At 39.6% G+C, this 26,455-nt stretch overlaps 1 protein-coding gene across 1 annotated transcript in view; it reads right to left on the bottom strand.

Annotated features, from left to right (window-relative positions):
* The window catches only part of APOB (apolipoprotein B), a 50,606-nt gene extending 38,172 nt beyond the window's left edge, over positions 1-12,434 (bottom strand). Inside the window, exons 1-6 of the mRNA XM_084623137.1 lie at positions 12,308-12,434; positions 10,617-10,652; positions 4,888-5,003; positions 2,507-2,652; positions 731-884; positions 414-569 (exon numbers count right to left, since the gene is read on the bottom strand). Coding sequence (XP_084479263.1) covers positions 414-569; positions 731-884; positions 2,507-2,652; positions 4,888-5,003; positions 10,617-10,652; positions 12,308-12,368 — 669 coding nt within the window. The 5' untranslated portion in view covers positions 12,369-12,434. The remainder of the gene's footprint in view (positions 1-413; positions 570-730; positions 885-2,506; positions 2,653-4,887; positions 5,004-10,616; positions 10,653-12,307) is intronic.
* Positions 12,435-26,455: the final 14,021 nt, after the last annotated feature.

The following is a 26,455-nucleotide window of genomic DNA, read 5'->3' as shown; positions in this document are numbered from 1 at the left end:
GAAGATTTGGCCAATAAAGTTTAATGGGCTATCTAGAAAACCTTGGGCCTGATCTGACAAGGTGCCTCACACCTGACAGTACTAAGCCCATGGGAAAGTGTGATTACATATATATATATATATATATATATATATATATATATAATCAGTTATTCCCAACTAGTGTCTTAAAAAACCAAACCAAACCAAACCAAACCAACCAACCAACCAACCAAACAAAAAACCCACATCACTTTGCAGTATTTGTGAGAACAATGTGAAAGAAGTTGAGATGATATTCATTTCCCAAAGTTCAGATTTTTCTATTGACTTCCACTAATGGCAGGAAGCAAAGGCAGAGGGTCAGATTCTGAAGAACTAAAATAATATAATGAAGCACTTTCTTAAATAACATTATGCCCTGCTATACCTACCAGTCCCTTTATGAGGGCAATTGGGCTGACATAGTCTCTGATGGGATTGAAGTTATCGCAGGTTTTCAAGTTTCTATTAATTGAAATAACTGATGCTGTGTTCCCTTTTCTATCCTTGACTTCAACTTCACTGTCGCACTTCCCATATATGGTATCCTGGAGAGCGGAGAAAATTAACATCATTGTTCATGTTACCAAATGAGTTCAAGTCTAGTCTGAAATCCCATTGTCTGAGTAAGAACTTCAGAACAGGGCCCACTTAGTGGGTTTTGCTGCATTTGTTAAAGAAGTAAATTAACTTTTGCTCAGCTTCCTACCATGGAGATTGTTTTTAGGTTGTCTTCTGTTTCCATTGGCACAATAAGTGCTGAGATGATCCCCCTCTTGATGTTAAGAATGTTCATTGGTTCATTCTTCTCTGAATACAGCTGGACCTTCTTCCCATCCTGAGTGCTAAATTTCAGTTCATATCTGCCCCCCAAAAAAATAGTAGGTGTGAGACAAAAATAAAAACAAGCTAGCCAAGAGCTTACCATCTTGATTATTGCCAAATGCTCCATGTACGTCTAGATATAGAATTATTCACTTGTATTAATGTGGCTCCCCAAAGCCCCAATCAAGATTGGGCTCCATTGTGCCAAGGACTGTACAAATACACACATTCCAAATAATTTAAAACAGCATTTAAAATATTCCCTAATAAACCACTTTCTGCATCTCTCCCTTCCCTTTTTTTCATGAGAAATAGTGAGCTTGGGCTCTCTGCTTATTATTTTATATTGCTCCGTTCTTTCCCCCAATTCTGTATAGTCTGTATAGACTATCCCCAACCATGACTCTACCTGGTATTATTAGTTTCTCTTTGAATACTGAGTAGGAAACTACTGACCATTAATACCTCCTCAGTTCTGGTGTATACCGTACACTTAAAGAATAAGATGTTATAAACTTTGAGGACATTCAATGAAGAGGAACAAGAATGATTTGTGGTCTGGAAAACCTAATTTATAGTGACAGGATTAAGGAGCTGAGTCTATTGAGTTTATTGTAGAGAAGGCTAAGGGTAAACTTGATGGATCTGTAAGTACCTATACAGGGAGAAGATTTCTGATATTAGAGGGCTCTTTAATCTAGTGTACAGATGCATAACAAAATCCAATGGCTGGTAGCTAAATTTAGACAAATTCAGAGAGGAAATAAGATGTGATGTTTTCAAAGTAAGGGTAATTAACTATTGGAACAGATTACCATCACTGGAGGTCTTTAAATCAAGACTGGATATCTTTCTAACAAATATGCTTTAGCTCCTAAACCTCAAGTTATTTTGCTGGATGCAAGAATCCCTGGGTGCAATTCTATGGCCTGTGATGTGCAGAACAGGGTAATAGCATTAGGGACATCTTCAGGAAGGGCATTCCATGCATAAAGGGAGGCATTGAACAAGTGTGAAGGTTCATGTGGAGAAATGGACAAGCAAGCAATGGAAGCTGGTTTCACTGGTGGACCAGAGGGGGCAGACACAATAACTTACCAGTGCAGGTAAGTAGGGAGGAGCTAAGTTGGGAAGGACATTAAAGGTCAGTAGCAGAAGCCTGGGCTGTTTGCTTAGGTGGGCTAATGTTACTTTGTGCCGTGTAAGCCGAGCAAAGTAGTCTGAAAGTGGCTGGAGACGTCCATTTGACAACTCCTCATGTTCAGGGGAACTTTCCTCTGGTAGAAAACTCAGAGTGGACTACACTGACTCCTACACCAGCACTCCCCACACTCCTGATATGAGGGAGAGAAGGGAGCAGGCTGTGAACATTCCAGCGTCAGAGTGTGGATGGGATGATTTCTGCTACACCCAGGCTTTCAGTGACACAATTCAAGGCTGTCGCCATGCAGCCCCAAATTGTGCCACAGCCAGGTGGCTCTGAATCAAGGAGTTGCAACTAGCTCCTGCTCTCTCAGCATCACAGTTCATTCCCGAGTCTGGGACAGCACTGCCATACATCGCCCCTTCTAAAGGACAGGGCAGGTTGTAAAGTCATAGTCTATCCCGAATTAAATAAGAATGGGTTTGTTAGCAAAGGCTCTAGTAAGTTTTTGCTCACTGGGCCATGGCTCTGGCAAAGTCATCCGAGTTCTTTGACTTTTTCAGGAGACTCTTTCCCTCAGCATCCACACCGAACATCTCTCGCAGGGTACATTGGCTTGTCTTCAGGATGAAGCTACACAGCTGTGGGACCTCCAGCTCAACCTGAAAACATACACAGCACATGTTTTCTCCTTCTCTCACTATCACTCCTGCAGAACTATGTGGTTCTTATTTTTAAAGATACAGGAGATGTTCTTAAATTTATTTTTAAAGTAACACTGTGTGCACCGTGCACTTGTATAGCAGTTTTTGTGTGAAGATCGAAGAGTGCTTTAAGTAATCTTACAATATCCAGGTGGAGTAAAGGTCATATAGATTTGTAGAGAACCTAGCATGTAGGGATCCTGGTCTATGACTTGGGCCCCTAAGAGCTATGGAAATATGAATAATTAATAATATATTCCTTATATTAACGATGGGTAAACTGAGAGACAGGCACGTTATGTGACTTTCTCATGATCACATAGTAAGTCAATGGCAAAGAATGGAACAAGTACCCAGGTCGCCTGCTCCACCCATTTCACCAAACTACATATGAATCAATTCCTCACTTCGGGCTGGTAGAGAATTTTCAGTTAAAACTATTTTTCAACAGAATGTTGGGTTTTCAATTGAATATCTTTTTTGTTGAAAAACTGTCTGCTTTCCATGGAAAACTGATTTTTTATTAAAAAAATGAATGCTCCAAACCCAAAATACTTCTATTTGGATATGCTGTCTCATGGGAATGGTAGTTTGGTTGGCTCACTTCCCTATTCTCCTCTAAGGACTGGGTTCCCCAGCCGGGTTTTATCTCCTCAGATACATCATGGCCATTCAACTCCCATGATGCACAGCCTATCCTCACCAATAGGGGAGAATAGTCCAACCAGGGAGCCCAACTTGTAGAAGAAAATGGGAGCACAAGGCATCCAAACTACAACACCCATAAGGCACTGCAGTGACATTCTGGAATAGAAATATTTTGGCTAAAATAGTTTGGATTTTGGCCAAAATATTTCAGATTTAGATTTTTTTTGCCAAAAATTCAAAATTTGCCACAGGGTGGGAGGACCATTTATCCAACCAGCTCTTTCTGCAGTTCTGTTTACACAAGCTGAGGATACAGACCTTAGACTCTCAAATCTTTTTAAAAGAGAGACAGCATATTATCTCTGAAAATATGCACAATGGACCAAGTCCTTTTTGCTCTATTCTGGTCCTACTGATATCTATAGAACTACTTAACTAAGGAAAGTGAGTATGACATGGTCCAACATTATTATAAAGTCCAGAATTATTATTAATCAAATAATATTATAACTACAGCTGGTCAAAAAGTGAGAATTTTTTTGCAAAAACTTTTTTGTCAGAAAATGTTGAAATTTGAAATGGTATGACCAGAGTATTTATGGGTATTCTTAAAGTAATGATAATAACATGTGACCTTACTCCCATTGACTTTAATTGGAGCAGAATCAGGCCTCTAATTTATAAGATTTCTCACATATGGAATGTGTCAAAAGTGAGTACATTTCAAGCAGAACAAGCATGAAGATGACTAATGAGAAACACTGAACATTTGCTCCACACCATACTGCATGCTAGATGCAAAGACCAGCAATATTCACTGTAAACCAGCAATCTGCAGTGTGGTCTTGACATTGGCTTCAAAACTTGTGAAGAAATTTGAGCATTATACAGAGGAGTATTTAGTTACTGGACAGAACACTGTAACACCCAAAAGCTATTTGCCCAGTTACTCAGTTAATGAAGTAATATTGTGAAATGTGACATTTTGAGGAAGTTGGAAGGAGAATAGCATAGGTTATCGGGCTAATGGCCTATGGAGCCTTTCACCCCTAGGATACCAGATCCTGACCCAGGAAGATGATAACTGAAAGTTGTCATCACCTGGTGAGTATTCAGTGTGCTGCATGAAATCAATTGATCAATTAGCAGTCTCAGTTTAGGCTCTAGTGGATAAGTGTTGAATGCTTCTATTGGCAGACCCAGAGGAAAAGCCAAATACTGAATGAGCCATGCACTGAGTTACCAACTCTGCTATTTCTTCTCTAGGAGTAGAAAAGCCTGGTCAGGTTCGAGGTGCATTGGCAGGAGTGAAGAAACTCTGCCAATCTTGCCACTGCCTTTTCTGTCGGAAAATAAAGGGCTTCAGACTTCAGGGCTGTCAAATGTGTGCATTTCACAAGCACTACATTCACTAAATACAAAATGGAGGGGGAAGGGAGATGGAGGCCATAGGAAGTATGGGGGAGGAGTTTCCAATTGTTAATCCCCATGTTGCCCATTATCTTTTTTCTGATTGAAGTCAGTTCTTTCTTCCTCTTTCCTTACCTTGCAGTTAATTTTAGAGCCACTTCGTGAATCTGCTGTTCCTTTCACTCCACTTGCTATTTCTGCTTCATAGGTGTAAATGTATTTTCTGAGATGTTTAAATCTGGTTGCATCTTCTGCAATTAGAAAAACAAATACATTTTTATGAACAGCACAGACAGATGCATATTTAGATCATCACAATACAGTTCAAGATAGCATTGTGCAAACTGGAAATAATGCCAGAAATGAGGGAAATATTACAATATCCCTATGGCTGATTTCTTCTTTGGTTTTGTACATAAGTTGGGGTTTTTTTAAGATAAATCTGTAGAAGAGATATGGTAAGTTGTGATTATTTGAAGCCTTTAAATCAAGATAGGATGTTTTTTTCCAAAATATGTACTATATTGCTCAAACAGAAATATGTGCTCAAACAGAAATTATGGCCTTGATGCACAAATTATTGGATCCTTTGTCTTGTATTATACAACATGTCAGCTTAGACAATCATAATGATCCCTTCTGGCTTTAAAGTCTATGCATCTCAGATTTTTTTCCCCATTAAAGTCAATGGTAAGCACATTTGGGAATGTAGGCCCCATCGGAAGAAAATGTAAGGGATAAATGAAGCTATGCAAAGGAAAGATAGCAAGAATAATAAAAGGCCAATATGGCTCCATCGGGAGCTCTTTAAAGTCATGGAAATCAAAAAGAAATTCTACAAAAAGTGGAAACATGAATGAATTGCTAAGGAGGAGTAAAAAGAATAGCCCAAGCATGTAGGGACAAAATCAGAAAGGCTAAGGCACAAAATAAGTTACACCTAGCAAGGGACATAAAATGCAATAAACAGAGGTTCTTTAAATATATTAGGAGGAAGAGAAAGATGAAGGAAAGTGTAGGTCCTCCACTTAGTGGAGAAGGAGAACTAAAACTCATGACATCAGGAAGGCTGAGGTGTTTAATGCCTATTTTGTTTCAGTGTTCATTAAAAAGGTTAATGGTGATGAGATACTCAACACAATTAATATTAACACGGGGGAAGGAATGCAGGCCAAAATAGGGAAAGAACAGGTTAAAGAATGTTTAGATAAATTAGATATATCCAAGTCAATATGGCTTGAGGAAAACTTGGAACTGTTAGCAATTATGTTTGAGAACTCACGGATGATGGATGAAGTCCCAGAGGACTGGAGTAGGGCTAACATAGTACCTATCTTCAAAAAGATGAGCAAAAAGGACTTGGGGAATTATAGACCAGTGTGCCTAACTTAATACCTGGAAAGATACTTAAACATTTTTTGAACAATATAATTATGAGCACCCAGAGAATAATAGGTTTATAAGGAATAGCCAGCATGGATTTGTCAACAATAAATCATACCAAACCAACCTAACTTCCTTCTTTGACAGGGTTACTGGCCTAAAGGATAGGGTAGAAGCTGTAGATGTGATATATCTTGATTTTAGGAAGGCTTTTGATACAGTCCCAGATAACATTCTCATAAGCAAATGAGGGAAATGTGGTCTAGATGAAATTACTATAAGATAGGTGCAAAATTAGTTGAAAGACCATACTTAAAGAGTCAGGTTTCAGAGTAGCAGCTGTGTTAGTCTGTATCTGCAAAAAGAAAAGGAGGACTTGTGGCCCGTTAGAGACTAACAGGCCACTTTTGGATAGCATCCACTTTGGCCTGTAGGGGGCTGATAGTTCTTTGACCCACCTGGTGTCCAAGGTAGGTCGTTATCAATGGTTCACTGTCAAACTGGGAGGTAATATCTAGTGGGTCCCACAGGGTTCTGTCCTGGGTCTGACCCTATTCAATATTTTTAGGTTTGACAGAATCAATTTTTTTTATAATTTTGATGGATAATATAAATATTTATTTTAAGCATTTTTTAAAAATATTTAAATTTTCAGTTTTGCAAAATTATGGGTGTTAAACCATTTAAAAAAATGGTTTAAATTTGCACAGTTGTTACATGAAATTAAGGGGATATTTAGACAATAATTATTTAATGACATTTGATATTGAGATTTTAAAAAGTTAAAGCATTATAGCTATTAAAATACAAATTGTCAACATTGCATGTCAAAATACACAAAGTAAATATCCTTAAATCAAACTCTAATAAATTCTCAAGCAGCTCTTTTCTTACTTTGCCTATTGGTAAATTTAGAATATTATGGATGGGAATATTTTTTCATTGGTTTCTGTGTGTATGGTCAAATTGAAAAAAATTAAATCTAAATCCTTCCAAATTTAAATATTTTTGTTAATGACTTGGATGATGGAGTGGAGAGTATGCTTATAAAATGTGCAGGTGACACCAAAATTGGAGGGGTTGCAAGCACTTTGAAAGACAGGATTAGAATTCAAAATGACCTTGATGAATTAGAGAATTGTTCTGAAGTCAGTAAGATGAAATTCAATAAAGACAAGTGCAAAGTACTATACAAATGCACAGCTACAAAATGGGGAATAACTAGCTAGCCAGTAATACTATTGTAAAGGATCTGGGGGTTATTGTAGATCAAAAATTGAATGCGTCAGCTATGTGATGCAGTTTCAAAAATCCTAATATCGCTCTGGGGTGTTGTATGTAAGTCACGGGAAGTAACTCTCCTGCTCTGCTCAGCACTGGTTAAGCCTCAGCTGGACTACTGTATCCAGTTCTGGGCACCACACTTTAAGAATGATGTGGACAAATTGGAGAGAGTCCAGAGGAGAGCAATAAAAATAAGAAAAGGTTTTAAAAACCTGACCTATGAGAAAACTGGGCATGTTTAGTCTTGAGAAAAGAAAACTGAAGGGAGACCTGATAATAGTCTTAAAATATGCTAACAGCTGTTGTAAAGAGGACTGTGATCAATTTCCAACCCTGATATTCTATGAGTCTATGATTCTATGATTCTCCATGTCCACTGAATATTGGAAAAGAAAAAAAGGGGCTTAATCTGCAGCAAAAAAGATTTAAACTAGATATTAGGAAAATTGTTCTAACTATATCTGTAAGTAAGTTTTAGAATAGGCTTCCAAGGGAGGTTGTGCAGTCCCCATCATTGGAAGCTTTTAAGAACATATTGGACAAACATGTGTCAGGGATGGTCTAGGTTTACTTGGTCCTGCCTCAGCACAGCGGGCGGGACTTAAAGGCCTCTCAATATCCCTTCCAGCCCCACCTTTTTATGATTCTATGCAGACAATTAATTAGATTGTTTTTAAAAAGCATGTATTGGGTTTCTTTAAAAGTGGTGTTTGCTTCCTTGCTAACAACAGAGTTCAGCTCAAATTTGTGCAGTCACAATTCAAAGAAAACTATAAGTGCCAATTTGTCCAGGAATTTCACATGGTTGACATTTACAAAGATAAATGTGGAAATGGAGTGGAAAAAACCAACCCCCAAACCAGAATCCCTAATTCTAATTCTGTGAGAATCTAAAGAACCGTCCTCCTGTCCAAAAGTTTCTATGAGTTTTCTGGGAACATGAGATATTTTTCTGAGTCAAACTCACATCTGAGTTCATGGACTCCCTGGAGTTCTTCCTTTTTATGTTAGTGGACATTTTTTTTTTATGTGTACAGGACCCAGATCAGGCCTGTGCACTGTTTAAGTCCTTGAGACAACATCAGGCAGGAGGAAATGTGTTTAGAAGCCTCTCCTAAGAGCTCAGAGGACTTAAGTGGCAGACAGGCCTTGTGCTGGGTCTCTTCACACTGGAGAATTTCACCTATCTGTCCCTACTACCTGCAAAAGAGATTCAGATTTAACAATATTATTATTTATTATCTGTATTGTGGTAGCGCCTAGGAGAGGAGCCCTAGTCATGGACCAGGACCCCATTGTGCTAGGTGCTGTATAACACAGAGCAAAAATGATGCCATGAACAGCATACTGAATTCTGCTTACAGATAAAATGAAAAATCAGTGAGGTTACGTAGATGTAGATGAAAGCAGAATATCCTTCACTGTCTCACAGGGATATGAGATCTTCCAGTGGCAGGCCTGGAAATTGTGGGCCAAATTCTGTTCACAGATAACTGCCATTGTGTCTGCAGGCTGAACTGGAAACTAACCCTGATCCTCCTTGGGAGGAAGGAAAGTCAACTTCATCTTGGCGTAAGCACACATACTCCAGTGAAATCAAGAGTTTTGTCTCTTTATGCCAGCACTGTGTTTGGCTCAGTGAAGTGTATTATATTCTCAGCCATGCTCCTGTAACACATTTTATCATGTCAGCAGGGAATATCTCAATAGAATCTGGTGGGATTTTGACTGCTTTCTTTATATTTTGGTACAAGAATTACGCTTTAGAGGGGAAAAGAGAGATTTTAAAAGCAAGCTATACATCTTAGAAGAGGAATATATGACACAGACTAAGCTATGGAAGTGCGAACTGAATAATTTCAAATCAGAGAGCCAAATCCTCAGCTGGTGTAAATCAGCATAGACCTGTTGAAGTCAAGCTGTGCCAGTTTACACCAGCTAAGGATCTGGCCAAGAGTTTACTCTGACATCATTGGGGTTGTAAATGAGAGTAGAATTTTGCTGTAAGTATCCTCTTTTTTCCTTGGATTTCCAGAGTCTGTAAGCCTTACCTATTTTCCCTTTGATGTCAAGTATTTTATTTTAGACACCATTAATTTAATTATTAATAAATATGAATATGATAGCAATAAATACTTAATATGATATAGTTCTCTTCATCCCCAATGATTTAACTAATCTGATCAGCCAATTATATTAATTACAATCATACAAACAGTTTGAAGGCTATCCATGTAAACTTCAGCTATCTTACACTCCACCATACTATAATTGTTTGTATACTTTCATCAATTCTCACAATACTGATATCTGTTGTATTAATTCTAGGAGACATAATTTCTCTCTAACTACTGCTTCATTTCCAGGGTTTAACATGAACCTTATCTGTTATAAAAGGAATAAATAATGATGGAAATAGTAAATAAAAATAAAGTTGAGAAATTGACAGTGAAACCCAGAAAAAACTCTCTGAATTGTCTCAGATGGATGAATTAATCCTGATCACCTGTAGATGGTGCTAGAGTGTCAAATAAGAAAAAGCAAAAGCTTATCAAAGACAAAGATCAAAACAACTCATGGACACTGACCCTCCAGAGGAACGTTCTGTATCCAAGCAAGCTGTCAGGGCCAACCAGGGTCCATTACAAAGGTTGTGCATAAAGTCAGCATTTCCTGTTTCTTGACTAGGTTGGTTTAATAAATTATTATCCCGGCTGACAGAGTTATTGACATAAAGTATTCTGTAGGTATTTAGTTAGCTATATGAGTCAAATACTTGGGTGTAGCAATAACCGAAAGGAGTAAATCAGGAGTGAGATTACCAGTGTACATTGAAATGAAATGCATACGATTTCCCTGTTAAATCTTCAAAGTCAGAGAAAGGGGACTTCCAAAATAATGGATCTTGAAAATCAATCAAGCAAATAAATGTGGTATTTCTTTTTGGAAAGTTTTTTTAAAATTCAAAGCGATAATCATTGCTTTTCAGGCTGATGAAAAGTCTTAAAATTCATAGGGCTAAGTCCCTGAGACCCTGTAATTCCTGAAGTCAACAGGAGTTTTGCCTGAGTAAACATCTGTTTTAAAGGAAGAGATATATGGAAATGGAAAACCAAAAACCAAAAACCTGAACTTTGGGAGGTATAGTCAGTTAAAACAATAGTAGAGCAAAAGGAATACAAAGGGAGAACCCTTACTTGAACAAGCTGGATTTCCATTTTCAGGCCCATCTTCTGTAAAAAAGCAAAGCATAAAATAAAACTTTTACAAATGATTAATATCAAACAAATAAAATAGAAATTCATATGTACATTCTGCATCACAGTCCAGAGATGGATATGCAGACACAGTGGGGCCTCACTAATTTGTACTAACAATTAAGGGCTTAGTTCTGCAAACACTGAGGTAAAAGGCAAAATTCCCATCTACTTAAATGGTAAAGTCGAGCATTAAAAAAACACTGCAAATGACTGAATTTTGTGAATTAGCAAGCAAGGGCCTGATCCTCAGATCACTGAACTCAGTAGCAAAGTGCTCCTTGATATTAATGGTGTATGATCAGGCACTAAATGTACAACATAATAATAAAAAGAATTGTTGATAGATGACAAACAGACCAAATGCATCACAGAATATGCTTTCTTTACGACACTAAAAATTCTAGGTTAGTTTTAAATTATGAAAATATTGAATAGTAGACTAATAACTGTACGGCGGTAATATTTCCTTTGTAAAAATAATGATAGTGTTGCTATATGAGACCTCTGTACAACTCTCTGCTATTACATCTTGACTAAGAAGCAGGGAGAGACCTCTGTTTTTGTGTCTGAATTATAAAATTTGTGGACTGGCGAAAAGTAGATAAGTAAGAGGCAGCTGTATTGATGACAGAGGGTAAACATATTTGTTGAAAAAGGTGTTTAATTTAATCGATATTTGGATTGCATAAAGCTATGCATTCACTTAAGGTTAGTTTGAATACTGAGACTTTATTCTTCCATGCACCCTGATTCAAAGCCCACAGTCCTTTCTTTGACTTAACTGATCAGACTCATATTGTTTTGCATTAGAAAAAAAGTTACTTATTTCACATAATCTAATAAAAACAACAATACTAGTAACAATATATAGGACCAAATACATCCTTAGTGTAACTCCGGTGAAGTCAATAAAGGCACATTGGGGGTGAATATTATCATTACCTGCATATAGGACCAGATCCTGCTAAACACCCATTTATTTCAATGGTGAAGGATTAAACCCATAGTTCTATCCTCCTGAAGGATCCCAAAACATTTTACAAACTATGGTACCATTGAACAATCTAAACAGACACTCCTAGGCCAGGAAGGAGTTATCTTACAACTCCACCACACCACGTTCATTTTTTTCCCCAAATTATACCAGGTCTATCTTTACTGAACTGAACCAAAATTACTACAGAGCTACTGTCATCTTTTAATACAAATCACTATTTCACATACAGTGCCTCCTACCAGACACATCATGTTTTATCACTCATATCCCATCACACTTGCAGTAAAACATATTAGCAACACCCACACGAAATCTGCAGAATACTATAAAATGTCTCCTCGCAGGTGAGCAATGATCACTGTAAAGAAAAGCAGCTAGGCAAAAATAAAGGACGATGATACCACTACACTTGTCAAATAAATTAAAAATAAACCAGAGAAATGGTGACATTTCCAACTTTTCCTTTATGGATTTAATCTGGATCCTGCTATTAGGACACACTCCCCAAAAGGGAATAGATTTCATATTTCCCATCCTTGGCTTCTCTGATTCTGTGATTCATAGTCCCATAGATTTTTCCCTCCCTGATATTTTAATAGATTTTCACATAAAGCTGCAAAAAGCTACTTACGAGTGAGCACATCACTGCTGAGCAGCAACAGCAGCAGCAGCCAGAGCTGCAGAGGGCCCATGGTGAGCACCGGACCCTATTGCTGCTGTCCCCTCAGTTCTTCTCCTTCCTCCCTTCACCTCCTCTACCCAAGTTTCAGGGAGAGAATGAGCCTCCTCACTTGGCCCTGCATTTATATAGTCTGTTGCAAGCAGCTGAGCCAAATCGTTTAGAAAGTTCAGAGCAAATTGCAAAAGGTCCAAAGGTTAGAGTCCTGGATCCTCTTTGCAATGCGGCAGAAGGCTCAGCCTGGGCTGCTGAGGCCCCAGCATGCAGAAGAAGACTGAACATTTATCTGTAGTAAATGATTGTGCCACTTCAATTGTATTTTTCGGTCTTTAACTGACTTTTAACAGCAGAAGATAATATTACAACAAAAGGGGTTTCCTCCTTTTAGCAAGAAATAAAGTAAATCATGTAAATTACTGCTGGGGCAAGCTAGCACTACAGAACTTTGAATTAGTATGGAGGCTGAGGGCTTGAATGGTACTTATACATGAGAGCAATTAGATTATTGTGCAATTTAGGCATCTTCTCTTTACTTAATGTGAACATGCTGTCATGTGCCCAGAAGAGGCAGTACAATCAATAAAAGAAAAGGAGTACTAGTGGCACCTTAGAGACTAACCAATTTATTTGAGCATAAGCTTTCGTGAGCTACAGCTCACTTCATCGGATGCACACCTTTTCTTTTTGCGAATACAGACTAACACGGCTGTTACTCTGAAACCTGTCATAGAACAATCAATGTTACTGATGCCCTTTGTAGGGCAAAAATTTCCTTCATACCTTGCTAAAAAGCAGATGCATTTCAGACAGGCTGGTAATATCCAGGCACGAGAGGCCATATTAAATGCTGGGATTAGAAAATTCAGTATTCTTGCTGGTTTCAGTTAGCCCAGATTTTTAGAGATCATCGCCTTGTTTGGTAACAACAACAAAGAAATGAGAGGTTTCAGAGTAAGCAGCCGTGTTCGTCTGAATCCGCAAAAAGAACAGAAGTACTTGTGGCACCTTAGAGACTAACAAATTTATTAGAGCATAAGCTCACGAAAGCTTATGCTCTAATAAATTTGTTAGTCTCTAAGGTGCCTCAAGTACTCCTGTTCTTTTTAAAGAAATGAGAAGTAATGATAAGAAATGATCATTATTATTCAGAAAACTAAATGAAGGAAATTGAAAACTGTACAGTATTCATGAACATTTAAGTGTATATTAGAGCTGGTCAAAAATCAGGATTTCCATCCCATAGGGAATTCTAATATTTGGGGAAAAATTCCCAAATCACTATGAAAAGCAATTTTTTTTTCAGAATGGAAAGTTCCCAGAAGTTCAGTTCAGTAATGTCAAAACATTTGATTTTGACATTTCTGTCCACAATGAAAAGTTCTGACATTCCCAAATCAAAATATTTCTTTTTGTTTTGTTGAACCAAATCAAAACATTTATTTTTAGCTTGGATCAACAGTAATCTGGGTGCCCCTAAACTGCCATGGTGCCTCATGGGAGTTGTAATTCAGGTACCTCATGACTTGACTCTTCTCTGTGGGGTAGGCTCTGTTGCTAGATTAGTCTCCCATGATGCACCATGTTCACATAACTCTCATGATGTACAATGTCAGTTCAACCAGAAGGTAGGTAGTGCATCATGGCAGATATAGTTCAGCCAGGGAGCCCAGCCCTTCCTTGACATCTCTGGGGTTTAGGATTTCATCTAAAGGCACTTGGATAGGCAAGCCATTTTGGTCAGATCAGAAATCTCATAAGAACAGACTTTCTTGTGAGAATTCCCTCTCCTTCCGTGATTTGGGTTGAAAATACCACAAGAACAACATTTTTGAAGGATCTGATTGTATACAAGTATTTGCCTCCCTCCTTTCTTTCTCTTTCTTTATTTGAGGAAGAGGGTGTGACGGGTTGGATCACAGAAACCCCCTGGGAGCTGCCACCTGATGTGCCAAGACTACTTCTCCCCCGGCTTTCCTGTGCACTGAGCTTAGGACTTCAGTGCCCTGCCTGGTTTGAGCCAGACCCGCTAGCCTCCTGCAAGCCCAGACCCAGGTCTGAACCACGTCCCCTAACAGCTGTAGGCTCAATTGAGAGCAGCTTACAGAAGTGTTCCTTTCTTTAACACTCAGATGCCCAACTCCCAATGGGGTCCAAACCCTAAATACATCCGTTTTACCCTGTATAAAGCTTAAATTGTTCGCCCTCTATAACACTGATAGAGAGATATGCACAGCTGTTTTCCCCCCCCCCAAGTATTAATAAGTAAAAAGTGATTTTATTAAATACAGAAAGTAGGATTTAAGTGGTTCCAAGTAGGAACAGACAGAACAAAGTGAATTACCAAGCAAAACAAAATAAAACACGCAAGTCTAAGTCTAGTACAGTAATAAAAACTGAATATAGATTTAATCTCATCCTTAGAGATGTTTCAATAGTTTCTTTCACAGACTGGACACCTTTCTAGTGTGGGCACAATCCTTTCCCCTGGTACAGCCCTTATTCCAGCTCATGTGGTAGCTAGGGGATTTCTCATGATGGCTGCCTCCCCTTGTTCTGTTCCACCCACTTATATATCTTTTGCATAAGGCGGGAATCCTTTGTCCCTCTGGGTTCCCACCCCTCCTTCTCAGTGGAAAAGCACCAGGTTAAAGATGGATTCCAGTTCAGGTGACAATATCACATGTCCTGTGAGACCCCAAGCCTTCATTCCTCCCAGCCTAACTCACAGGAAGGCCTGCCTGCAAACAGAGCCATCCACAGTCAATTGTCCTGGTTGATGGGAGCCATCAAGATTCCAAACCACCATTAATGGCCCACACTTTGCATAACTACAGTAGGCCCTCAGAGTTATAATTTATATTTCATTTAGACAAATCAGATGATTAGATTATAAGCTTTGTAATGATACCTTACAAGAGACCTTTTGCATGAAGCATATTTTAGTTACATTATATTCACACTCATCAGCATACTTTTATAAAACCATACAGAGTGCGTCACACAGGGATGGGAGGTGACTGATGCCAATCTGCAGAGGGAGAAGAAAGTCCATATTTCAAACTGAAGAAAGTGGAATCTGAGGACAACATTGATGTCCAGAGCTGTGTTGGTAATAGTGGGAGGAGGGGTGGTTTGAGAAGGTCACTCCAGCTGGGAGGAGTCTCTATGCACCTGAGGGCTGGCTTCAACTTCAGCCATGATATACGAGGAAGGAGGGAGCAATTAATGCTGTACCAATCCTAATGCTAGATCCAGGAGACAAGGGAGCCCTCACTACCCCTTAAACTCTGCCCTGATGCTGGCATGAGCTCTATGGCACTATCTTAAGCCTATTTCAATAAATAGGAGTATTCCCATTAGCTTTAATGGGCTTTGGGTCAGGCCCATCTGAGGCGAATCTTTGCTCTGCTTGCTGACTCTTCTTCCCTAGGAGTGCTGTTCTTCTTCTTTATCCCACATGGCTGGGGAAGGAAACCCACTTAGGCCGTGATGCCCCAGTTGGGTGGAGGGGCATATTGATGAGACAATATGTACTTTGAAATAACAGTGAGATCATACCTCATGTTTCTACACAATATAGACGCAATCTTAGTTTTAATAGTAAATACACAGGGGGAAATTACGGAACTGTGAAGTGCAGCTATTTAGGAAGCATTTGGCTCTGGGTGGTTCCCTTCTTTTGCTCTTAGGAGAGATGTAAGAAGAGGGAAAGATTCCCCCGCAAAAAGAGAGAAGAAAAGTTAGCAAGTAATTAATTGTAACTGAAAGGAGCTGGCATGGCTTATGGAGGAAGATGTACTATTAAGTCTCGTAAAATCTGTTAGACAGAATGCTAGATCTTCAGTTAGTACATGTCTATATCAATGGAGTTAGGGCAATTTATACCTGAGGATCTGACCGTTATACTTTGTGGAAGACAGGTCTCAAGGCCCTCATAATTTGAATCTTTAAAACGCTGTCCAAAAACGTCAAAAAGTTGTCTTGATAGACCCCAATGATCTGTTTAGACTGAAGTCCTCTAATGTTTACATGTGACCAGACCCTAGCAAGGAGATTATCATGTGGACCCACCTCCTTTCCCATTCATGATTACATGGACCATCTTCTATCTATTTTAGGCACCTTCATAGCCCTCATTATCAGAGTACTGCACAGTCTTTAATGTACTTATCCCCACAATAGCCCTGAGTGGTAAAGAAGTACTATTATCTTCATTTTACAGACGGGGATCTGAGGCCCAGAGCTAAGTGACTTGCCCAAGGTCACACAGAAAGTCTGTAGCAAAGCAGGAATTTGAATCCCTGTCTCCCAAGACATAGTCTAGTGCCCTAGTCACTGGCCCATCCTCCCTCACCGTCATACTCATATAACATTCCTGGGGCATCTTCTCCAAAAGCTTACATGGAACAGTAATATCAGGAAAGAATTGAAGGTTTTAGATACCTTTTAATGTAATTTAACCATTAGAAACAAGAAGGAGGAACTCGCACCACGTGACCAGCCAGAGATCACACAGACCACAGTTGGGGAACATCTGCATTAAAATATTTTACACTCTTGGTTCATCTGTTGTTGTTTTTTATCTTAGATAAGAGGCAGGGAGACTTTTTTTTGCTAAGTTATTGATGAAATATATGAAAGAGAAGAAGAAAAACAATTATCTTTTACGTGGCATTACCAGAAATGTTAGCCATAATGAATGAAACATTAAGAGATAGAGAGCAGATTTCAATGCTAGATGGAGACTGAACTTTAAACAAAATATAGAACAGGTTATAAATTCCTGTAGCTTTTGTCATTACTGGATGATGAAGTGCTACCTACTATGCTTGACTCTCTGAGGAATCAGAGAGCAAGTAGTTAAGGTTAGTAGTAAGGATATCAATAATCTTTCGCTTATAGGTTGCCTTTTTACAAGCAACCTTAGTGGATACTAGTCTCAATTCAATTCCTAGAGGACAGAAGCTGGCAGCATAAAAAAACATTACTGTAACTAGCACTACTTTGCATTCCCACCAGAGGCCAAGGATCAAAGGGCCATGGGAAGTGAACTGTCCTTTCATCCCCTAGAGAGGTCCCTAGCTAAACTGAGGACTTATGCCCTGATTCAACAAGGTTGTTGACTCTAGGCATGTGAATAGTTTCACTGAATCATGGGGCTTGCTCCTGGGCTTAAAGTTACTCATGTGCTTAAGTATTTTGCTGATTCAGTTATTTAATTTTAATCATTACATAATATAATAATTATATCTAACCTTTATATACAGTGTAACACTACACATCAGGAAACTGCAGCATTTTGTAGCATGTAGTATGCATGTAAATAAAGTGAGAGGCATCAATAACATACATTTTCATTGTGATAACTCATCTAAAATGTGCCACAACCTTATTAGCGATTCCTTGATATGTGTTTACTGTAGAAGATGTCTTTTCATATGGCCTTATTATTAATGCTTTAGTGATAAACAATAGAAGGTGACAGATGAACTCACCATGTTGAAGTAACTTTATTTGTGAGGGTAGTGGCAAATCCTTCCTAAAGACCCCTTTTCTGTTGTGATGCCTACAAAAGATTATCCAACCAATCATGGCTATATTGAGAGAGATTATTTTTTGCATGTATTTTTTTAAAAATAACGTTCAGCTGGTTTTGAACCATCAAGTTGTGAAATAGACCCGCTTGATCTATTTTTTGTTACCATTGTCTTCTCTTCTTTTTTGAGCCTGATCCAACACCTTTTGAAGTCAATGGAAGAACTTTCACTAATTCATAGATTTTAAGGGCAGAAGAAACCATTGTGCTTATCTAGCCTGACCTCCTGCTTGAGGCAGGCCATAGAATCTCACCCAGTAATTCCCGCATCAAGCCTACCTCTTGTTATTTAGCTATAAAACATCTTTTAGAAAGACATTGGCTTGATTTAAAGATTTTAAGCAAGGGAGAGTCCATCACATCCCTTGATAATTTATTCCAATGGCTTACTGCTCTCACAGTCAAAAATTTGCATGTTATGTCTAGTCGGACTTTGTCTAGATTCACCTTTCAACCTCTGGATCTAGTTATGTTTTTTTTTACTAAGAAATCATCTGCTATCATAAATCTTTGTCCTGTGTGTGTGCTTATAGACCAGAAACAAATGATCTCTTAACCGTATCTTTGATAAGCTAAAAACATTGAGCTGCTGAAATCTCTCACTAGACGGCACATTTTCCAGACCTCAGATACTTCTTGTACCTCTTTTTTGAACCATTTCTAATTTTTCAGCCTCCTTTCTGAAGTGTGGACACAACATTCCTGTAATAGTCTCACTAACACTATATACAGAGGTAATAGCACTGCCCTACTCCTGTTCAGTATTCCCCTGCTTATACATCTGAGTAGCGGTATTAACCCGCTTAGCCACAACCTCGCACTGGGAGCTCATGTTCAGTTGGTTATCCACCATGACCCCTAAATCCTTTTTTCAGGGTCAGTACTTTTCAGAATGCTGTCTCCCATCCTGAAAGTGTGGTCTTCATTCTTTGCTTCTCGATGTATGACCTTGCTTTTGACTGTATTAAAATAGATATTGTTCAGCTGAACTCAGCTTATCCGGCAGTGCTGTCTAATGGACAGGACACAGGACTCAGGAAACTGGTTTTATTGCTGGATCAGTCACTAGCCTGCTGGGTGACCTTGGGCAAGTAATTGCAACACTCTGTGCCTCAGTTTCCCCATCTGTAAAATGTGGTTATTGGTACTGACCTTCTTGGTAAAGTGCTTTGAGATCTACTGAGGAAAAGTGCTAACAATTTTTATGATTAATGATCATTATTATTTTATTTTATTATTATTAACATATAATTCAGATTGCTTTGTATAACACACCTATCCTTAGCATTATTTACTACTCTACCAATTGACTTCACTGAGCATTAGATCAAGCGCCTATTGCTTGCTAACCACTTTTGTTGTGTCTTGTTTTGAATTAGACTCTAACGTCCTGGGGGTTGGGGCAGGCCTTTTTTGACTGCCAAAGCAACACGGTAACAGGGTAGCCTGTCCCTATAAGGGCTAGGCTAATCAGCCCTGTTCCATCAGCCTCAGCTGCACCATAATTAATTAGCCGCTTCTCAGCCTGAGGGGGTGGAACTACGGGGCGGAGGTGGGGGGTGTCAGCTGATACCTAATGGGCCTCATAAAAGGGCTGAGAGAGCTCAGTGTGGGGGAGCACTCATAGGAAGCATGTGGGATTCTTATGGATCTCTGAAGCAGAGTCTGTAAGTACTTCAAGGAAGTGGCCTGGGAGGCAAGGTTCAGTCCCAGAACACAGAAGCTGGAAAGGTAGCCCAGAGGGGCTGAGTCAGTGAGAGGGACTCTCAGGGACTAGTATGGGAGTAAGGGCTGTAGGGATTTAAAGGTAGCCCAGAGATATTAGGGCATGGAGCTGCAGCGAAGTACTTGAGGATGAGGGGGAATTATTCATAAACCCAAATGTAAAAAAACTGAATTATATCAGAGTTTTATAGGGTACTTTATGGAAAGTGAAGAATTTCATTGCACCCAGCATCTCATTATAAAAATGTATTTCATCATTAAAATAACTTTCTGGTAATTAATTGCCAAAAAAACTCAACGTTTATATTGTGAACCACTGATATTTTCAAATTCTGCTTTTGACTTTACAAGACACTATACACTATGAAAGAATAAAAAAAATCATGCATCTATGCAACTATCAATACTGTCTTATGAGAGGCTGTTTTGGGCTATATAATGAATCGAAGGTAGAGTGTTATTGCATATATTTCTTGTGCACAGCCTACAGGAAATAAAATATGTGATTACATGAGTAGCAAGGTGCAAAAGACTCTGAACTTCTTTGTTGTTTATTATATTTTTAGGGTTGAAAATCACATTTTGAACTTCAGAGAGGATAAACCAATAGTGCCATTTTTCAGTTTGTGTGAATTATGAGTTATTTGTGTTTTATTAGTGAATTCTATAAATCAAGTATAGTAAAGTGGTCTTGATAGGGATAACTTGGTTACTCAGAGTATTATGGGATGGAGCCATGCCCACCCATCACTTATTTGCTGCATAGTTAGTAGTAATTCCATGCTCCCCCTCCCCATCTATTGCGGTGCAGCTAAACAAAACGGCAAGTTCCCAGCCTGAAGTCCTATAAGTAAATTTATTTTTGTTGCACTGAGCAATCCCTTTACAAAATCATGGCTCATACTGGATAGTTCCTCAGCTTCATAAACTTGGGGTTTATTTTTGATTCCTCCCTCTTCTTCCTTTGATTTCTTCATCTAACCCATTACCAAGTCTTCTTGTCTTTCTTTTATCATATTCCAAAAATCCAACCTTTCTTTTCTTTCTCAGTGGACAAAACATATGTCCTGGCTCTGGTTACCTTCCAAATTAATTAGTAAAATCTTTTCTGTTGTCTTTCCAAATCCCATACTACAGGGATGAGCAACTGGTAGCCTGAGGGCCACATCTGACCTTTCAGATCATTTTATTACCCACTATAGCCTAGCATGGGGCAAGCAACCTGGTAGTGGTAATGCGAGAAGGGGATGGGTGAGGCCCTGCCTGTGTGCGGATGTGTGTGTCATGTGATGCTGTGGCAAGAGCCAACGAGATGGAGTAGGAATCTGGGCCCAGCCCTGGAGGATGGGAACCACCTCTACAGAGTGAGGGCAGGGCAGGTTCCTTCTCCAACCTCTCCCCAGCCCCTTCCCGGGCCTCCCACCTCCCACCCCACATCATACCACATATGGTCAGGATTTGACCTTCCTCCCCCATGTCACAGCCCCTGGCCCACCAAAGGGTTTTAATGGATGTTGTTGCCCTCTGCTACCTTACAGTTACCCTTCCCTGCCACCCTTCTTCCCTTCTATCCATCTCAAATGTTGCTAAAAAATTGTCCTTCATTTATTGCTCTTATTATAACACTCCCCTCTTCAGATTACTCTCTTGCCTTCCTTATTATGTTCAAACTTCTTGTCCTAGCCTTCCCTTGCCCCACCCTAAATATCAGATCAGGATTCTTCTTGGATTCCCTCCTCCTTTCATTCTACCAATAATGCTAGCTTTGAATTTCAAATATATCCAGACAGTTACTGAACAAATAATAAATGATAAATAAAAGTTGTGTTACTAAATAGAGGTTATATTTTGCCATTGATCTTTGCACACACCTTCCATTGACATCAACGGGAGATCTGCTGTGGGTCAAAGGAAATCTGTAGTTCTAAATTTATCTGAGGCCATGGACCATAATAAAATTGGATTTGTCCCTCTCCACAGAATGGGTTTGATCCCTTGCATTAGACAGATTGAGTTAGCCCACAGAAACTAATTTGGATAAAGCAGCAGCCAGGGGTGAAAGTAACATAGAAGACTTACCAGCTGGGCCCCCGGAAAGGGCAGGGCCTCAGGAGGAAGGAGCGGGGCCTCAGGCAGAAGGGGTGGGGCTGGGGTCAGCATCCCCACAGCCATCCTGTCCACGCTGCCTGGCCCAGGCTGCCCGGCACTCCGGCAGTGATTTAAAAGGGCCTGGAGCTCCAGCCACTGCTGTGGTAGCAGTGGCGGCAGCCAGGAGCCCCAGGCCCTTTTAAATTGCCGGGCTCTAGGACAGCTATCCCTTTTATGCCCCCACCCACCCACTACTAGCCCTACCAGCAAGGCCGCCAATGGGGACGGGCAAAGGGGGCAGTGACGTTAAAGCAGTGCTGCGGCAGCGCTTTAACGTCAGCTGCGTACAGGCTGGTACCGGCAGCCACTTCTTACCGGTATTCCGTACCGGCTTGTACCGTCCTACTTTCACCCCTGGAAGCAGCAGTCATCTAATTAGAATGAACCAACTCTCTATGTAATTTGAATACATTTGGAAAAAAAGTAGCTTCTGAAATCAACACAGGTAGCTACAAGAATTATATGGATGAAACGATAACGCAATTGGTTTGTGGACTACTGTCCTTCAGGATTTCACCCAATATGAGAGAGATCCCTTTATTCAGAAAAATAAGATTGGTATCTCACTTGGAAACCACTTCTGGAGTGGTATTGTGAGCATATGGCATCTGGAATGGCCATGTCTTTATTTGTCCACCGCACATGCTCATGTCCATTTCTGGATATACACTTCTCCACAAGCCCAGGTGTTTCCAAATGTGAGGTTTAGGTTCAGACCCATCTCGGATATTAGTTTGTTTTAGCTGACGCTGGAAAATCCACACTGTTCTTGCTAAGACACACTCCTTTGTACAGTCAGAAAGAATGATGCTGGAAACAAACATGCTGTTGTTTACCCACTTTGCATGTGTGTATGATGATATGCTGTAGAGCTAGATTGTCAAAACAGCTCAGTTCCAGTTTAGGCATCAAAATATATGGCCTGATTTTCACAATGGTGCTGAGCTATTTTGAAAATCTGGCTTTAATTTTGGAGGCTGAGTGTTTGGAAAATCAGGCTCTGAGGTCTTTTGAAAATGTGATCCTTAGTGTCTGACATACAGAGATCACAGAAACCTAATCTTATTGCCAGAAAAGCCAAAACTCCATTAGCTCAAGAGGTAGATACCATTGCTCTTGAGCTGAAGAAGCAGCATTCTAGTTCATGTTATTATGGGGTGTGGATGATTTTTATGTGTCAGTCTGTCTACAGCACAGCGATTTGTTACAATGGTCTTTCTTCAACTGAACTAACTTTTTAAATTAAGATAAGCCATAAAAAAACATAATTAGAGTTTATCTTTAGATAACAGCTAGGGCTGTCAGACAAGAAAAGAAAACTTCTGTTGTTCAAATGTTATTTAGTAACAGGACCAAACCTTCCATCAGTTCCTCCTTTTTCAGTTTTTTGAAAACAGGTTTACTAAAGGTAAACAGAGCACCTAAATATTTATTTAGTAGGAAAGAGCCAAAACTTTCAGAATTATGCTGCTCCTGTCATTTCAAATTTGAAGAATAAATGGATTATCTTGTAACATAAAACTTATCTTGCCTTGTTGAAAAACACGGAGTTATTTTTAGAGAAATATGGATGCTGTGAGCCAGATTCTCTGCTGGAGTGAACGGCTGGGGCTATGCTTCTGAGGATTTAGCCTGATGCTTTTTTCTTGATAGCAACATGAGCAAGTCTGAGATTTATGGAGCCAGTTTTTTAGCTCTTTAACTATGACCATAAAATTTGCAAGGTTATCCATTTTTCACTTGCAAAATACCATATTTGCATAGGCAAATAGATAATTGTGTTTCTAAATTCTGTTTTTTCCTCCATCGCCAGCCCCATTCACTTTCTAAACTGTCTCACTGTCTGTTCTCATTCAGTTCATTGGGCTTAGCTACCACCTCTCTGAAATTTACCTTTTCACACTAGAACTTTCACCACCCACCCTTTGTCTGTCTAGTATCTCCTCTTGGATGTTTTGCGGGTACATTTATCAACACTTTTTGCATTTCAACCCATGCCCTCTCCTCTTCTCCCTATTGCCTTTCTCTGCTACAGCACAACACTACAGACCTCCTTGTCACCCAGGCTTGCAAGCTGGGTGCCACTTTTGACTCCTCCCTTACCTTCTCATCCAATATCTAAGATCTTGCTAAATCCTGCATAGGTGCCACAGTACTATAGTCTCCTCCTCCTGTTCATTTGTATTTCACCAGTTCCATCCTAGCCAGAATTCCATTGCGAGGGGTGTTTTCCACTCCAGCTGCTCTCACCAGAGCACCTGCCTCCTGTAAATGGTTTCTTATTCTGCATTAAGTACAAGATAATTGTACTTGCCTTCAGAGTGCCTCAGAATTCTGTTCCCCATGGAGCTCTCCTCCCAACTGTGACCCCACTCCTGTACTCTGGTGTGATGAGAGCCTAATGCCAGCACAGCGGCTCCTTCAGGGATGTAGATTGAGTGCAGTGATTCCTAGACTAAGACCATCCCTGCTGTTGGTGAATGGCATGCAGCCCAGGAAAGGTGAGTATGCCCTACTCATTGCTATGTAGGGTTGTGGGGGTCATGGATGTCAGAGGGGAATGGAGGAGGTAGAAGTGGAGGCTTTTATCCACATGGAAAACTTTTATGTGCTTAAAGTTTTACACACAGAACATTGTTAGTGTTTTTAATGTGTGTCTAACTGTTTGCTTTCCATCACTCGCCCTCAGAACTTCCCTGGTCCTCTTATCCCATTCCTGACTCTGGACCAAGGGCACTCAGTGCAACTCAGAGCATGGGGAAAGTACAAAAGTGACTTTAAACCACCTTAGCACTTCCTCAGCCCTAGGTCCAACCTGTACTGAGCCACTTCCTTTATTTCAGATTAAGCAGAGCAACACAGAGTTGCTTTAAAACCACTTACACTAGCCACAGAAGGATCATCCTTATGCAGGGGGATGCAAGGAGGAATAGAGCTGGCACAGCGCTCCTTTGCCAGCTCCTCCTCCAAATCTCTCTAGGCAAGGCTGTGAGGAATTCCAGAGAGACCTAATACAGCGAAGTGTATGGACAGCAAAGTGACAGATGGAATTAACTGGTGACAAATGCAAGGATCTGCAAATGGGAAGAAATAATCTGAATTTCTCATACCTTTTACTGGGTTAACTGTAGTTAGCTGTCAGAACTCAGTAAAGATACATGCTTATAACTGCGCCTGAACAGTTCAGTGAAGACCTCTGCTTAGTGTGCAGTGTGATGAAAGATAGCAAAGATGATACGAAAATGGCATTATATTAATATAAACCAATGACATGTCGTCATCTGGAGTACTGTGTTCAATGCCTTTTATCCTGTCTCAAAACAAACATTGCAGACATAGAGGGGGTTGAGAGACAAGCAATAAAAATGGTCAGAGGCATGAGAAAACATCCAGTCAAGAGAGATGAGCGAGACCGGGACTATTTGTGTTAGAAAGGAATCTCAGAGGAGGGGGCAGGGTAAAGGCACACAAAACAATTAAAGACCAAGCACTTCTATTCACCCTTTCTCACACTATGAAAATGAGGGGCCATTCAATGAAACTGAAAGTTGGCAGTAAATTTGAAACTGAAAAAATGAAACATGATGCCCAATTGGCCTCGTGAATTAGTTGCCACAGGGACTGGATGTTTACTGGGATAATGAAGACATCCAATGTTCGGAAAGACTATAAATTGTCATGAACAAGAGACAAATGGAGATGAGGAAGGTTTTTCCGTAATGGCCTTCTTAAGGGCTTCTTGCATCCTTCTCTGAAGCAGCTGGCATTGCCAACTGTTAGAGACAGGATACTGGGTTAGAGGAACCACTACTCTCTTCCTGCATGGCAATTTTTATGTTCCTGTAATTCTAATTTTTTTCTTTGAATTCATAAGACATGGTTCTAAGAGGGTTTGAGTTTATTTCTATTGGAGAAAACAGCACTTTTCTACTTCTCATATACTTATTTTCTAGTGACTTAAGTGGAATTACATATGATTTACCTGAGGGTGAGAACAAAGCCAGGTCCTTGACCTGCGAGAAGGGAACATTTGATAGTTATAGAAGGAGAACTCGATACTTTTCCAATGGGATAGAAACTTAATCTTGGAATGGGAGGTCAGCTTACAAATGCAGTAGTTAACATTTTAGTTATTCATTTTGATATGTGTATTTTTCAGGGGTTAGTATTAAGATGAATATTGAACTCTAATTATTTAAGACTTAAGTTGTGAAAGTAGCTGTTGACCTTTTCTGATGACTAAACTCTTTGGTAAGGAATTATTTTGGAATAAAGTAAGAAACAGGCTTAATATTCTCTTCATATTAGCATTGCAGTTTTTGGCAAAATGGTATCACTATGAAGTGAATTAATTAGGAGATTGCTGAAAACATAGGGTGATTATTCCTTTGTCCCAGCTGTACTACAGATCCATGGATTCTTTACACAGAGATTTTTCTGTTTGACTAGTTTCTAGTTTACATTTATACCTAATGTCAAACATTAACCTGAAAGGTGAAACCCCTTATTGCAACATCATATGATCCTCAGAAAAGTTGTGGGTTGTTTTTATAATATTACCCCAAAAGATCTGAGGAATGCTATATCTAAAATTAGAAGTGTGTCTAATTTCAAAGGCTAACAGCTAAATA

Source organism: Lepidochelys olivacea (genome assembly GCF_965140295.1).
Source record: "Lepidochelys olivacea isolate rLepOli2 genome assembly, chromosome: 3".
In the NCBI taxonomy this organism is placed as follows: Eukaryota; Metazoa; Chordata; order Testudines; family Cheloniidae; genus Lepidochelys; species Lepidochelys olivacea.
Note: the sequence above shows the minus strand (reverse complement) of the source record. Positions and strands in the feature narration are given on the sequence as shown.